The sequence below is a fragment of the Camponotus vicinus genome, unplaced genomic scaffold (assembly GCF_025532165.1).
Source record: "Camponotus vicinus isolate PSW18456_S1 unplaced genomic scaffold, iyCamVici1.0 SCAF_7, whole genome shotgun sequence".
NCBI classification, from domain to species: Eukaryota; Metazoa; Arthropoda; class Insecta; order Hymenoptera; family Formicidae; genus Camponotus; species Camponotus vicinus.
In genome coordinates this window covers 1,514,842-1,530,009 of record NW_028141979.1, presented here as the reverse complement: position 1 = coordinate 1,530,009, position 15,168 = coordinate 1,514,842, and the positions used below count along the sequence as shown (strand labels likewise).

The 15,168-nt window shown below is 25.1% G+C and overlaps 1 protein-coding gene across 1 annotated transcript; it reads right to left on the bottom strand.

Annotated features, from left to right (window-relative positions):
* Positions 1-5,845: 5,845 nt before the first annotated feature.
* On the bottom strand, positions 5,846-15,168 carry LOC145974570 (aminopeptidase N-like). Its single transcript, XM_083104468.1, has 11 exons — positions 14,663-15,168; positions 14,055-14,549; positions 13,735-13,921; positions 12,946-13,096; positions 11,463-11,544; positions 10,070-10,440; positions 8,259-8,536; positions 6,852-7,051; positions 6,334-6,684; positions 6,176-6,245; positions 5,846-5,971 (listed from the first exon to the last, which is right to left on the bottom strand). Exons 1-11 carry the CDS (start codon positions 15,166-15,168, stop codon positions 5,846-5,848), a joined length of 2,817 nt encoding a protein of 938 aa, XP_082960594.1.

Below are 15,168 nucleotides of genomic sequence, written 5' to 3'. Positions count from 1 at the left end.
TTATCGACACTCGGTAGTAGGAATACTTCAATACACGCAATAAATGGATTATTTCTCCCATTTACCCGCCTAATTTCTAATAATCCGTTTAATATTCTGAATCCCAACAAGGGATCCAGATTATTAAATAAATTATTTTAAATTCCATTTGTCAGAAATTAAACTGATAAACAGTAATGTCAAGAAAAGGATGCGGCTCACACGTATACAATCATTCTGCGTAGCACACGTATGTGGCTCTCTCTGATTGATGCGTGCGAGCAGTATCCTCTTTCTCGCATTACTGCTCGTAAAAGGCAAAACTATGCTTCAGATCTTATATTAATTGCTAATTCTTTATATACATTTCGTGATAAATATTAAATACGAGATAAGTTAAGAGTGGCTCGCCGCGTAGCGGCAAGCGAAGAAACACGTGCCACATACTATTATGTCTCTTTTATGTCATCTTTTTCGACAAAGCGAAATGATGTCTTTATAGACATCTTTTCGTTTTGTCGAAAAGATAACTTAAAAAAGACATCTTTTCGTTATCTTTTAGTATAATGTGCTGTGTAGAGGAGTTATCAGTTATCAATAACACGACGTTCGGCCGTATGCGCGCTATTGTTTATATAGGCGACGACCTTGTATCATTCGCACGGCAACATTTTAGCGGTAAAGTAATGATACAGAACGCTTCGTATTATTGAATTGAATTCTTTTCCTAAACGCGATCGCGATTAGAATCGAAATATAATTTGCTACGAATATTACAATTAACAATTAATTAACATTTAATAAATAATGAAACTATATGAAACTATATAGCGACGATAAATCCGAGCGATCGAAAATCGAAACGCGATCCTTCATCATTGTAAATAAAAATTGAAGCGAAAAAGGCAAAAATTTACGGATAATAATTATTTTTCTAACATTGCATAAAATCAAATTCGATTTCGCCCGATGTTTTAAACTTTCATAAAATGCAAGCATATATATTATATTAATTAAACGATTGCTGTATCATTACTTTACATTACTTTAATGTTTTAATCTTATGATTCGCGTTATTGTGCATATATTATACATCAACAAATAGAAATAATTAATTAATGTAAGAATCGAGTGGTACATGATTTTGGCTTCGTTTAAATATCGAGTGAATTGTAATATTTTTCCTTTCTTACAATATAATAAAATACGTATCTCGTATGATTATTTTGCGATCGGGAGTGCCGTGCAAAGTGTCTCGCGGTCGTTTCTATATACGACTGAAATATAATTAATTGTTTGTTCGCGAGTGAATGTGAGTGCTACGAGGAAACAGCAAAGGATGAAGAAGAAAGGAGAAAGACATCTGGAAAAGTATCGGACAACCAGAGAGCAGTGAGAGAGCCTGAAGCAGCCAGAGAGATATGCGGTGAGTAATTTATAAAAATTATTTATTATTTATATATACTATTTTTAAAATAGATATAATGCTTATTATTTTTTTATTATTCGTTCTATTTTTCGATCATTTAAATATAATTCGGATTGAGAACGCACAGTAAAACAATAGAATTGTAGATCTAAATAATTAACTTAAAAGCAGTGACAGCTAAAACTTTTTGCAAGTTAATAAGGGACATGTCCTTGATAACATATGTCAAGGTCATCGAAATTAGTGAGATCGTCGCTAACATGCAGATTTACTATAATTTTATAGCTATAATATAAAATTAATTACACAGTAATTTTATAATACCAAAAAGAAATTTAGCTTATAAATTTTCTATATGTCAAAAAATGTCAAAAATGATCGAAATATGCTATCACAGTACAAACGTAAATGTCTTTATTTCTATTAACTGTAATGTATGCAAAAGATAAAAATAATATTTACAATAAAAGAAGTTAGTCGATTTGAAAATTAAAGAAAGTGTCTTTTATAAAATAAAAGCGTTACCTGTTAATCCACACAATTTTGAGTAGGAGTATAAAGCCGGTTCTAATCCTCTCAGGGGAGGTGAGGTGCGAGAGGGGATCTCAGTGAAGCCGGGGGGGATGACGTCTCGTGGGACGTAAAAGTAATACAATAATATAAGAAATATAATATGTAATATAATATAATATAATATAATACAGAAATATAATATAATATAATATAATATGTAATATTATAATATAATATTAGAAATTAATAATATAATATTAGAAATTTGTAATATTCATAATATGAATTATATTGTAATATAATATAATATTTTTATACAATATTATATAATACAATATTTTTAACATTATATTGTTTAATTAATATTATATTGATTAAATGTATACAATTAAACAATTATTAACTTTTATATAACATTAGTGAATAATTAAATATATACATTTATAAATATTATCACAATCATTTATGCTGTATTTTTAATTTCTAAACAGTTAATGTCTCAGAAATCTAGTTATTCAATTGTTGAATAAAGACCGAAAATATTTTATATGTTTTTCGATTTCCAACCAGCGTGTTTCTATCTTGTATTCAACAGTGGAAATGATTGAATTATTTAGCTCCTTTTTTACGAATTTCTTTATCTAAAATGGATTATTTTAATAATTATCATAAAAGAATGATTTCGTATTTTTGATAATTGCACTGTCACACATGCGGAGTATTATTATGTGAACAGAACTATAGAAAAATATTATATAAAATATATAACACTTATAGTGAAAAGTAAATTTTAAAATTAACACTCAATAAATATAGAAATATAGAATTTAATTTATTTAAAATGTACCTCGCCCAACTGTCCCTTAGAATACGCATTGTTAATTATAACAGTTAATATCACAATATCATTGACTTTCCTATGAAGAATAAAACAATACATTTATAATTCATTCAATAAATCTTCATGCCTATGTGTAATGTATCTTTATTAAATAAATCGTTACCTGTGTCTTATTATTTTGTAATTATTTAATAAACTTGTAAGCATATATTTAGTATGCCTCTCAATGACAGAAAGAAATATATTAGCAGTTAAAGCATAAGCTCGCTCTATCGATTCAAATTGAAGATGAGATATATTATACCAAGGTTTAAATAAAATTTGTGATAATTTTTTTTCTAAATAATTGATTATAATTTCAGAATTTTTACTGTAAGCCAGACATTCTATATATAAAATTGTATCATTTCCATTGATGTAATCATTAAAAACTTTATTCCATGTATCACGATCTGCCATGTTTAAACCATTGCAATATATCCATTTCTTCCATCCAGGCAAAAGTCTGCAGAAGACAATCCAGAAAAGAAATAAAAATCTTCTAACGAAATTGTGTTAATAAATTCTTTAGTGTTTTATAAATAATTTTTGAAATAAGCGATAACTAATTTCTCAAACATATGAAGAATATAAAAAGTATTTCTATAAAAAGAATCAAATATTATGAGAAGATTTACTTGTTTTCTTTAGGATATGCTAGATGCCATTTCAAATGATGGCTAAACCTTTCTTCGCAAGGATGATCACTTATAATACATTTCTACTTTACGAGTTCTTGTTTTAAACATTTAATATGATCGTTATTTTCGTCATACAGATTCCAGTTACTAAATCTAAAATTCCGCATAAAATCAAACTTTAGAACGCCCTAAAATTTAATAAGTATCATTATATTTAGTTTATTCATTATTTACAAGAACAAATAAAATGTACGCGCAAATAAACATTTTTACTAAATAATTTTCTTCATATTTCTTTAATATTTATGTGACTTCGCAGCATCAATACCATAATAACCAAATTTACCAATTTCTTATTTGTGTGTGAATAATTGTGTATATATTTTATCATCTAAATAGGTATGGATTTTATATCATCTAATGAATTCTTAACACATATACATCAATATACAAAGTGTTTCATAAGAATGTGTTAACGCTTGTAAGTGGGTAGAACGTAACAAACTGAATAGAAAGGTCTTTTATCATTTTGCAATTTTCTTAATAATTATTGAAATAATTAATTAAAATTAATTAAAAAGGTAAATAAGCGCGCATTTCGCGAGGCTAGATCGTAGGATATGCGCGGTAGGTGTGTCAGCGGCTTTTATGTGAAAAAACGTTCAAGAGAATTTACTAACGTTTGACAAGAAAATACGATGAATGTAAAGAAAGATTAAAATAATATAGTTTAATAAATAAGGGAATGATTAAAAAAGATAAAAATCAAATTTATTGAAACGACATATGAAATATTTTTCTCGGATTTGAATATTAGGAGACATGATGGACGTATTTAGATAATTCCAATAGGACAAGCACAGTAAACATAACTCTTATTTATCTCAAATTTAGTTATCTTTGCGATTTCTTCTAGTGCAATTACATACATATTTCGGTATCTTGCATATTGTGACATACATAACAAATTTTGAAAATATTAATCTTTTTCTCATATATGTTAAATTTAAGCATTAAAGTGTATAAGAAATAAAGGAATATTCTCAACAATGGGATTTTATACGTGATATGGATTGTACGTTTACTAACATGTTATTTTCAAGATCAATCTGTTCCGTAAGTAAGAAATGTATTAAAAACATATACACAATACACGTATAACGGAAATCAAATATTATCAAATATTTGAAATTTTGATGATGTAGCGAATTGGATCAAACATTCGGACAAAATTCTAAAAAGAACTATCTTAGTATTTTTTATAGCACCCCGTTTTAAATAAAATGTTAATTTTTTATTGTTTGTTGTTCATTCATTACACATCCAAATTAACATATCCTACTCTGGTCCTAGACATTCATTATAAAAAATATTTTAAAAACAAAACACAGGTAATATTATACGTTTTTAAGATTGATAATGTTATAGCTATAATATAAAATTAATTACACAGTAATTTTATAATTTCAAAAAGAAATTTAGCTTATAAATTTTATATTTTCTATATGTCAAAATAGTCGAAACATGGTATCACAGTACAAACGTGAATATCTTCATTTCTATTAACTGTAATGTATGCGAAAGATAAAAATAATATTTACAGTAAAAGGAGCTAGTCGATTTGAAAATTAAAGAAAATGTCTTTTATCAAATAAGAGCATTGCCTGTTACTCCACATAATTTTCTATGCACATTTAATGAAAGTAAGATAAACATTTTATTATATGTTTATTTAATGGCTTACCCTTTCTATTAGTTGAATCAGCCAGATTTAATACCAGATTTATCACCAACAGCATTCGATCGCGAACTTATCGCTTCAAGAGACTATCATAAACTAATGGTTCCGTCGGCGTATACGACAGTATATCATATAATAGAAGGTAGGGTACGTAGTGTTATATAAATATCATTTTGATTATACGTAGCATAGGATATTATAGTTCATAATATTTCAGTTATATATATATATATATATATATATATATATATATATATTTGTGTGTGTGTGGTGTATTTTTATACATATATACATATATTTATATCTGTATAAAATAAACATTACGTAAATATATAATCAACATCTATATATTAAATTTGTAATACAGAAAAAAGTAACAATATAATATTTAATATAATATAACATTAAAAATATTCATAATATTCAAAATATGAATTATATTGTAATATAATATAAAATTTTTATACAATATTATACAATACAATATTTTTAATATTATATTGTAAAGTTAATATTATATTGATTAAATACAATTAAATAATTATTAACTTTTATATGACAGTTTAGTAAATAATTAAGTATATACATTTATAAATATTATCACAATCATTTATTCTGTATTTCTAATTACTAAACAGTTAGTGTCGTAGAAATATAGTTATTCAATTGTTGAATAAAGCCCGAAAATGTCTTATCTGTTTTTCGATCTCCGACCTGCGTGTTTCTATCTTGTACTTAACATTGGAAATGATTGAATTATTTAGCTCCTTCTTTACGAATTTCTTTATCTAAAATGGATTATTTTAATAATTATCATCAAAAAATGATTTCGTATTTTTAATAATTGCACTGTTACACATGCGGAGTATCATTATGAACAGAATTATAGAAAAATATTATATAAAATATACAACAATTATAATGAAAAGTAAATTTTAAAATAAAAACTTAAAAAATATAGAAATATAGAATTTAATTTATTTAAAATTTACCTCGTTTAATTGTCTCTTAGAATATGCATTGTTAATTATAACAGTTAATGTCACAATATCATTAACTATCCTGTGAAGAATAAAACAATACATTTATAATTCAAACAATAAATCTTCATATCTATGTGTGGTATATCTTTATTAAATAATATTGTTACCCGTGTTTTATTAATCTGTAATTCTTTAATAAATTTGTAAGCATATATTTAGTATGCCTCTCAATGACAGAAAGTAAAATATTAGCATATAAGGCATGATCTTTCTTCGCCAGTCCAAGCTGATGATGAGACAGATTACGATTGAATAAAATTTGTGATTTTACTTCTAATAATTTTATATCAATTATTTCTAAATAATTGATTATAATTTCAGAATTTTTACTGTAAGCCAGACATTCTAAAATTGTATCATTTCCTTCCATGTAATTATTTAAAACTTTATTCCATGTATCACGATCTGCCGTTTTCAAACCATTACAATATGTCCACCTCTTCCATCCAGGCAAAAGTCTACAGAAGACAGAAAAGAAATGAAATACTCCTAACGAAATTGTGGTAATAGTTTCTTTAATATCTTATAAATAATTATTGACATAAGTGATAACTAATTTCTCAAACATATGCAAAATATAAAAAATATTTCTCTAAAAAGAATCAAATATTAGGAAAAGAATTACTTGTTTTCTTTAGGATTTGCTAGATGCCATTTCAAATAATTCGTAGATATTATTTCGTAAGGATAATCACTTATAATACATTCCCACTTTGCGAGTTCTTGTTTTAAACATTTAGTATGATCGTTAATGTTATTTTCGTCATACAGATTCCACTTAGCAAAAAATCTAAAATTCTGCATAAAATCAAACTTTAGCACGCCCTAAAATTTAATAAGTATCATTATATTTAGTTTATTCATTCTTTACAAGAACAAATAAAATCTACGCGCAAATAAACATTTTTACTAAATAATTTTCTTCATATTTCTTTAATATTTATGTGACTTCGTAGCATCAATAGCATAATAACCAGATTTACAAATTTCTTATTTGTGTGTAAGTAATTGTGGATATATTTTATCATCTAACTAGCAAACAGATTTTATATTATCTAATAAATTCTTAACACATATATATCGATATACAAAGTGTTTCATAAGATTGTGCTAATGCTCGTGAATGGGTAGAACGCAATAAACTGAATAGAAAGGTTCTTTATCATTCTGCAATTTTCGCAATAATTATTGAAATATTAATTAAAAATATGTATAAGCTCACGTTTCGCGAGGCTAGATCGTATGATATGCTCAGTACGTGTATCAACGGCGAGTGTAGCATAGCAATAAAAGAGCAAAAGTCGAGGCGCGATCAAGCTTTACGAGACACTCTGTATATATACTGTATATATATACTGTATATATTTTAGTCTATGCATATTAATGTATCGATGATTTTGATGTATGATCAATTATTTTCTTATTTTAAATCTGTGGCACATCAAAAATAGATTTTAAGTATTTCAAACTTTAAATCAATTAATCTTTTTTATAAAACAAGCATTTACAAGTGAATTATTATGTATTAAATTATTATGTGTCATATAATGTAACAAAATTATCTTTCAATTATAAGTCAATTTCTCTGCAAAATGTTTGTATATTTTTAACACAGTAAGCATTCTAATACTACGGAAGAAAATTAATGTAAAAGTGATAATTGTTATACTGTGTTCTATAAATTCCTAAAACACTCATTATTAATTACGTAATTGATCATCAATTAGCATATAAATCCTATAATATTATTTTTATAGGAAAACAACTTTATGAAAAATTCAAAATTTAAAATGTGATTATATTAAATTTAAAGACAAAGACACATATAAGGGCCTTTTGAATTTAAATTTCTGACTTTTGAAACAAAAAGAAATAAATAATAATGTATAATTAATTTTTTTGTTCAGCTTACTACATATATCTATTTTTAAAAAATTCATTATTATAATACGAAATCATTATATTATGTAGAAATTGGTGAAATAATGGATGATATTTTATAAAAAAACTGTTATTATATCTACATATATACCTTAAATTTAGGATAAAAATCCAAGAATGGAAAGATATTCGACAAAAATTCAACAGCTTTGAACATAGGATACCATGCTATATAATCTTCTTCCTGTACCAAATAAGAAGCGAGTTCCCAAAATACGGAGAATTCAAGTTTCTTCTCTATCGCAAAATGAAACGCATCATTGATGATTTGCGCCCGATTGAGAACATGTATATTACTATATTTTTCAGAATGTAAGTATTGTGCAATTTTTTGCCAATTCGCAGTATCATAATTGACGCGATAATATCCTGTTATAAAATAAATTACTTTTGTAGATTATTAAATACTTTGAAATGATATATATTAATTAAATATATTTCGAGATGTTAAAGATAATTCGATATTAAATATATTATTATAATTAGAGATATTTGCATCTTCCGTTTTTATTATTTAACATAAAGGCTGTATCAGCAATTCTACATATTACAGCAAGAAATATAAATTTCAAATATATTGATAAAATTTCAATATTCTTGTAATATCTTTTGTTATATCTTATATTATATATATGAGTTTTAATACATTTCATGATTATTTTTAATTAAAACTTATGTCATATACGATATCTAGTCTGATATATATGATATATATATATATATATATATATATATATATATATATATATATATATATACAGGGTTTGTCAAAAGTGAAGAAAAAATATGTAATTTGCAATTAACAATTCCATATTTTTTCTTAAAAACAACTATGTGTTTTCTTTACACCAATTGATTCCTCTCATTATTTTCTACATAAAAGTATTAAGATAAGATAATCGAAAAATGAATATTTTACAAGATATTTTATGGTTTATGTAAAATTAAGAAATTATTTCAAGCCTCATAACTCGGAAAGTACTTAATGAAAACTAACTTAATTATAGTGTTTTGGAAAGCTCTCGAGATAAGCTACAAGAATATGCAAAAGCATATAGGGTGTCCCATTTAAAAAGTTGGAGGTGACCTTCACATAACCTTGACAACGTTATTCGAGGTCATAATAATGTTGCTGTGTAATGCGCCACATAAAACCCTATAACTTTTGTATGAAACATTTTTTTTTAAATGCGTATTTTTCGAAATATTAAGGGGTTTCCACACTTTTGCTAAACCCTGTATATATATACGTGTCCGATTCCTGAGTGACCAAACGAAAAATAGTACTAGATTGGGTCAAACTGAGAAGAAAAGTCCTCCAATTTGCAAAATTCGCAATAATTATTAAAAAATAAGCAAAAATGTCTCGGTAAATGAGAAGCGGTAAACCGCTTGTAGTGTGTGATTATTAAGTGATCAAACGAAAAGTGGTGATAGATTGGGTCAAACTGAAAAGAAAAGTTCTCTACCATATTGCAAAACTCGCAATAATTATTAAGTTATAGGCAAAAATGTTTCAGAATATAAGAAGCGGTAGACAGATCGCTTCTCATGCGCTGAAACATTTTTGCCTATAACTTAATAATTATTGCGAATTTTGCAAAATGGTAGAGGACTTGTCTTTCCAGTTTGACCCAATCTACCACCACTTTTCGTTTTATCACTCAGGAATCAGACACCCTGTATATATATATATATATATATATATATATATATATATATATATATATATATATATATAATTGGATAATTTTGAGAATTTGGATATGCAAGGAATTTTGTACTAATATAAAGTGTTTTAAACTACAAACATGATATATATATGTACTGAAATATATATACTTGAAATTATATACAATAAAAATAGACAATAAAGTTTGAAATTTATTATTCAATATTTACCAGCTTGTTGTAAGTTGAAAATAATCCATTCATTATTCTCAATAAAGAATTGCAGTTTTGAATGCAACGGTGTTAACCAAATATTTGGAAAAGTTGTGATAAAATCGAGTTTCGACTCCGTAGTATAAGTAACAGGTATATAATATTGTTTCTGATCCAATATGTTGTGAAATTCTACCGATACGGTTACAACAGAAGAAGCATTATCAAAATAATTGCGTGTCACCTCCAACACAGAGGGATACCTCTGCATAATCCACGAATCTATCGTGTCTTTTATATTAAAATCATACTTGGGATCCAATTCAATCATCTTAGATTTCAAAGTGTTCCATAAATGATCGGAAGTTGTTGCTTCAGGCTCATTCAATCTATAAGATTTAACATTATGATAATTTTAACACTATATTAAAATTAATAAATAAATAATAAAAAAGAAAATCATAATTTACAAAATTTATTATCGTATTTTAATCTATAATGTAACTCCTACAGAGATAGAAATTTATGAACTTTAATATAATTACATATAGTATATATTATTCTATATATATATATATATATATATATATATATATATATATATATATATATATATATATATATAATATAAAAAATATATAAAAATGTATATATATATATATATATATATATTGTTTTTAAGACAAAAATTTTATATATATATATATATATATATATATATATATATATATAGAATTATATATATATATATATATATATATATATATATACATATATATATATATATGTATATATGTATATATATATATATAACTTTTATTTTAAAAATAATATATATGTTTTTATATATATTTTATATGATATATTTTATTTTATATATTTTTTATATTATTATATATATATTTTTTTCATTTTTATAACTTAAAAAAATAATAAAAATATATATACATATATGTAATATATATTTTTTAATATATATTTTTAATAAGAATATTTTATTTATATTTTATTTATATATTTTTATTTAATGTATATTAATATGTATTTATTAATAATTATGTCAGCATTTGTCGCGACTCAATAAATAATAATCTTAATTTTTATATTACAAAGATTTTAGTGTGTTTATATTCTGTATTTGTAAAACTAGATTCTCGAAATCATTCAATTTGAATTGTTTGTTATTTAGAAAATATGAATATCTATTATATATTTATTGAGAAGAATTCAAATTGAAATTCAATTTCGACAAAAATTCATAAATATAAAATATCAGTATAAATTTGAGATTTCAAACATCTATGTCTTGTAAACATTACAACGGGAGAAATATATTATTAAATTTATTATATATTTCGATTTCTTTTTCCTCTATGATGTGTTTTAGTACATTACAATACATTGTACTTACTGATTGTTCATATATTCGTCCAATCCCTTTACAAATATAGAAGGTGGCAATGTTTCTACTAACATGCGCCATATAATGGATCCTATAATGTTTAAAAGAAAAACAATTTAGTATATTTAAAATGCTTTTACTGCAACGCGCAATAAAGGTTTGCGAATCTATCTGTAATTAATAAAACTAAATATATTACATCCAAAGTTTATGTAATTAAATCAAAGTAAACAGCTATAAAAGATTGTTAAATACATTTCATCGAAATAATTTATAATAATAGATAAATAGTGAATGATTAAATATTCGTAAAAATAATAAATTAGACAATTATAAGAAATCTGATAGTTTTATGTTTTATTATGATCCTTTTTGAAGTCTTAGATAAACATGTATATTTGTAATTTAAAGAATTACACATTATAAAAATATACAAAAATTATATAAAAATTAAATTTTAAAGTTAGATATGTTTCTCATTATTGTTATTGCTAATATTATAATAAAATATATTAAAAATATTAATAATAAAATTAAATTTTACAAATGCAGGGCTTCGCACGGTTCTTATAAAAATTAACTTTCGATTAAATTTGCTGAAATTTGGAAATAAATAGTTTATGTGAAAACAATAAAAGTTAAGAAAAATGTCAAAATATTAATGCGATATTGATTGATAAAGTCATTTCATCGCTACAAGTCAAATATCGAAATAAGACAATTTTTAAATATTATTAAGGGAAAGTAAATAATATGAATAATACACAATTGATCATTTTTATTAATACATTTTATATATTTACATAGAAAACTTATATATTTACATAGAAAAAATGTGTGTGTCGCCGTATCGCCCCTGCAGTCGTCATAGCATGCTATTTGATATTTGATAAAATATAATTAATTAAAAGTATAGTAATATGGATTTTTCTTAAGTCTCCTCATTCGGATGGAGGAGAGGCATAACTTCCCTAATTCCTTTAAAAGATTCCTTTAAAAGATTCCTTTAAAAGAAGCCTCTCAAAATAATTGAACATCTGTTTCATGGTTTTTCGTAATTTTTGAACCGTTTCTGAAATATAGTGGTTGGAAACTTTATGGACACCTTTATATACATATATGTATATTTTTTCCACGTAAATATAATATCTATATATTAATTAAAGTAATCATTTGTTTGTGATTCTACTCAATAATATATTATTTATTTTCCCTGAGTAGTACTGAAATAACGCCTTATTTCGACATTTGAACGCTTGTAGTGACAAAACGGTTCCATCAAACGATATCACGTTCATTCTGACTTTTGATTTGCCACAAAAACTATTTATTTCCAAAATTTGTACAAATTTCACAAAACTTCAAATTCAATTTCCATAAGAATCGTACAGGATCTTTTGTTTAAAAATGAGTTTCCTCATTTTTTTATAAAATTAACATTTAAAAATTTACAATTATTTAATTCTTTATTTATGCAATGTTATACGCATACCTTTGATATGAGTAAGAGAAGAGTGTAAATAATTTTCATAATAGCTTTTATATACTATAGTAGAATTTATAACAACGTAAGTATTTAGATAGAGTAATTCATGTTGAACTTGAACTACAAACAAATCCATCATTCGGGAATTTGGCAAAGCCTAAAATCAATTCGATATAATCATAACTAATCATAAATAATCAAAAAAAAAAGTTTTCGGTACATATCTAAAGTAGCATTATTATGTACTATTGTTAAGAATAAAAATTAATAGTTTTGGAATTTGGTTGAAAAATAAAAAATTAAATCAAAATTGGCACATCAGAGTCACAGCGCGGTAGTTGGAACGCAGGGAAGAAATAACACTTCCTTCTTTTTGAGGAAGGATCAAAAGAAGATCCGAAACGTTTGCCCGTTATTTTTAATTTAATTTTAAGTTTTAAGTAAACAAATAATAAAAAAGAAGGAAATGTTATTTCTTCCCTGCGCTCCAACTACCGCGCTGTGGCTCTGATGTGTCAATTTTGATTTAATTTGTTAAAAATAAAGTTTTTAAGTGTGTTTGAGTGTATAAATATATTTATCTACGATAATTATAATATATAAATATGTATTTTTAATATGTAGTTCTTATTAAATTTCATTTACTGGATTTTTAGAAATTTAAACGACTTGGATTCTTATTATTTCTTATAATTAAGAAATAAAACAGAATATTTGCACAAATATTTAACAATTATCTACATTGCTAAACTGTTAATCATTTGACTGCGTATTCAAATAGTGTAATAATATAACCTTGTCGATAATGTATGCTTGATAATATATATTAAATCCTTCGTTTAACCATGTATGAGACCATAAGTGAGTTGGTTTGAACAGATTTCTAATATATTTTTGTACCATCCCACGTGCAATTAAGCGCGCAATTATCGTTTTGTATGCGACAGAATCTAATTCTACATTATAAGTGATATCTGCTTCTCTATAAATAATTAAACTTATATGTATGAAAAATTTTAAATATTAATACAATTTTGTATGTAAATAGATTATAACCTGATAGGTAATTAAAATAGTTTTTAATATAGCGCGCTATTTTTAATTATATATATTACCGATAAAAAATGAAACCGAAAGTCTGTTTGATTTCATCTTGTAAATCCGGGATTACGACATAATCCACTTTGCTCTCAAATGAAACAAAAGTCTGCTCAAGGACTTTCCTCCAAATATTCCATTTACGCATATATACATTAGCGGAAGATATAACAGTTTTCACAAATTCTAGATGCGGTTCCGATTCTGGTCTGAACCATATGTCTTGACTAAAATGACCACGCGAGATGTTGATCTGATGAAAACCGGATACCAGAAATGCTACACTATCTATGGAGATCAAAGCAGTCTCGTGAAAATATGTCCATATCATATTATCGTTTGTTAATTTAGTTTCTCGTATCGGCATATTTGATAAAGCTTTGTATTTTGGATGATGCATTATGGAAATAACAAAAGTAATTCTTAATTCTGGCTTGTCCCAATATGGAAATATTTGCTGTTTTTTCGTTTGGTACCTATTTTTTCGCTGGATACCTGTTGCGATTAACCACCTGCCGTATTTTAATGATAAGTATTAGATAATGACTAATTTTAGATAATTGTAAGTGTAGATTGCACAAATGTACAATTTCTTTTTGATCTTTCAATATAATCTTCTACTTACTCTATTTCTTTATCTTTATTTATGTATGGAGTTCCGAAAGACTCTCTTACGATATTGATTGGGATTATAAAGTTTATATACAGATCGTATATTCCACGCAGCAAGACATCACCGAAATCGAGCAAGACAATATTGTTTTTATCAGGATTTATTGGTTTTGTTTCATAAATCGTACCATTTTTTTTCTTTAATTTAGATTTTATTATATTCGTTGAATTTAGTGCATAAAAACTTATGTATTGTTTTGCATAAGAAATATTTAAAGTGATTATGCATTCGCTAACGAGATAATCATTGAGTAACATTAACTTCATGTTATAATGTATCGGAAGTATATACTCTGATATATTGTTTGATTTGTCGTTTAATACACTGCGCACGATTTTCGATTCTTCATCGATTTTTATTCCTTTGATTTTTAATTCTTCATCATGCATAGGACTCGCTATTGCCATTTTGGTAATGTATATTATACTACTACATAATAATAGTTTTAAGAATGTCAT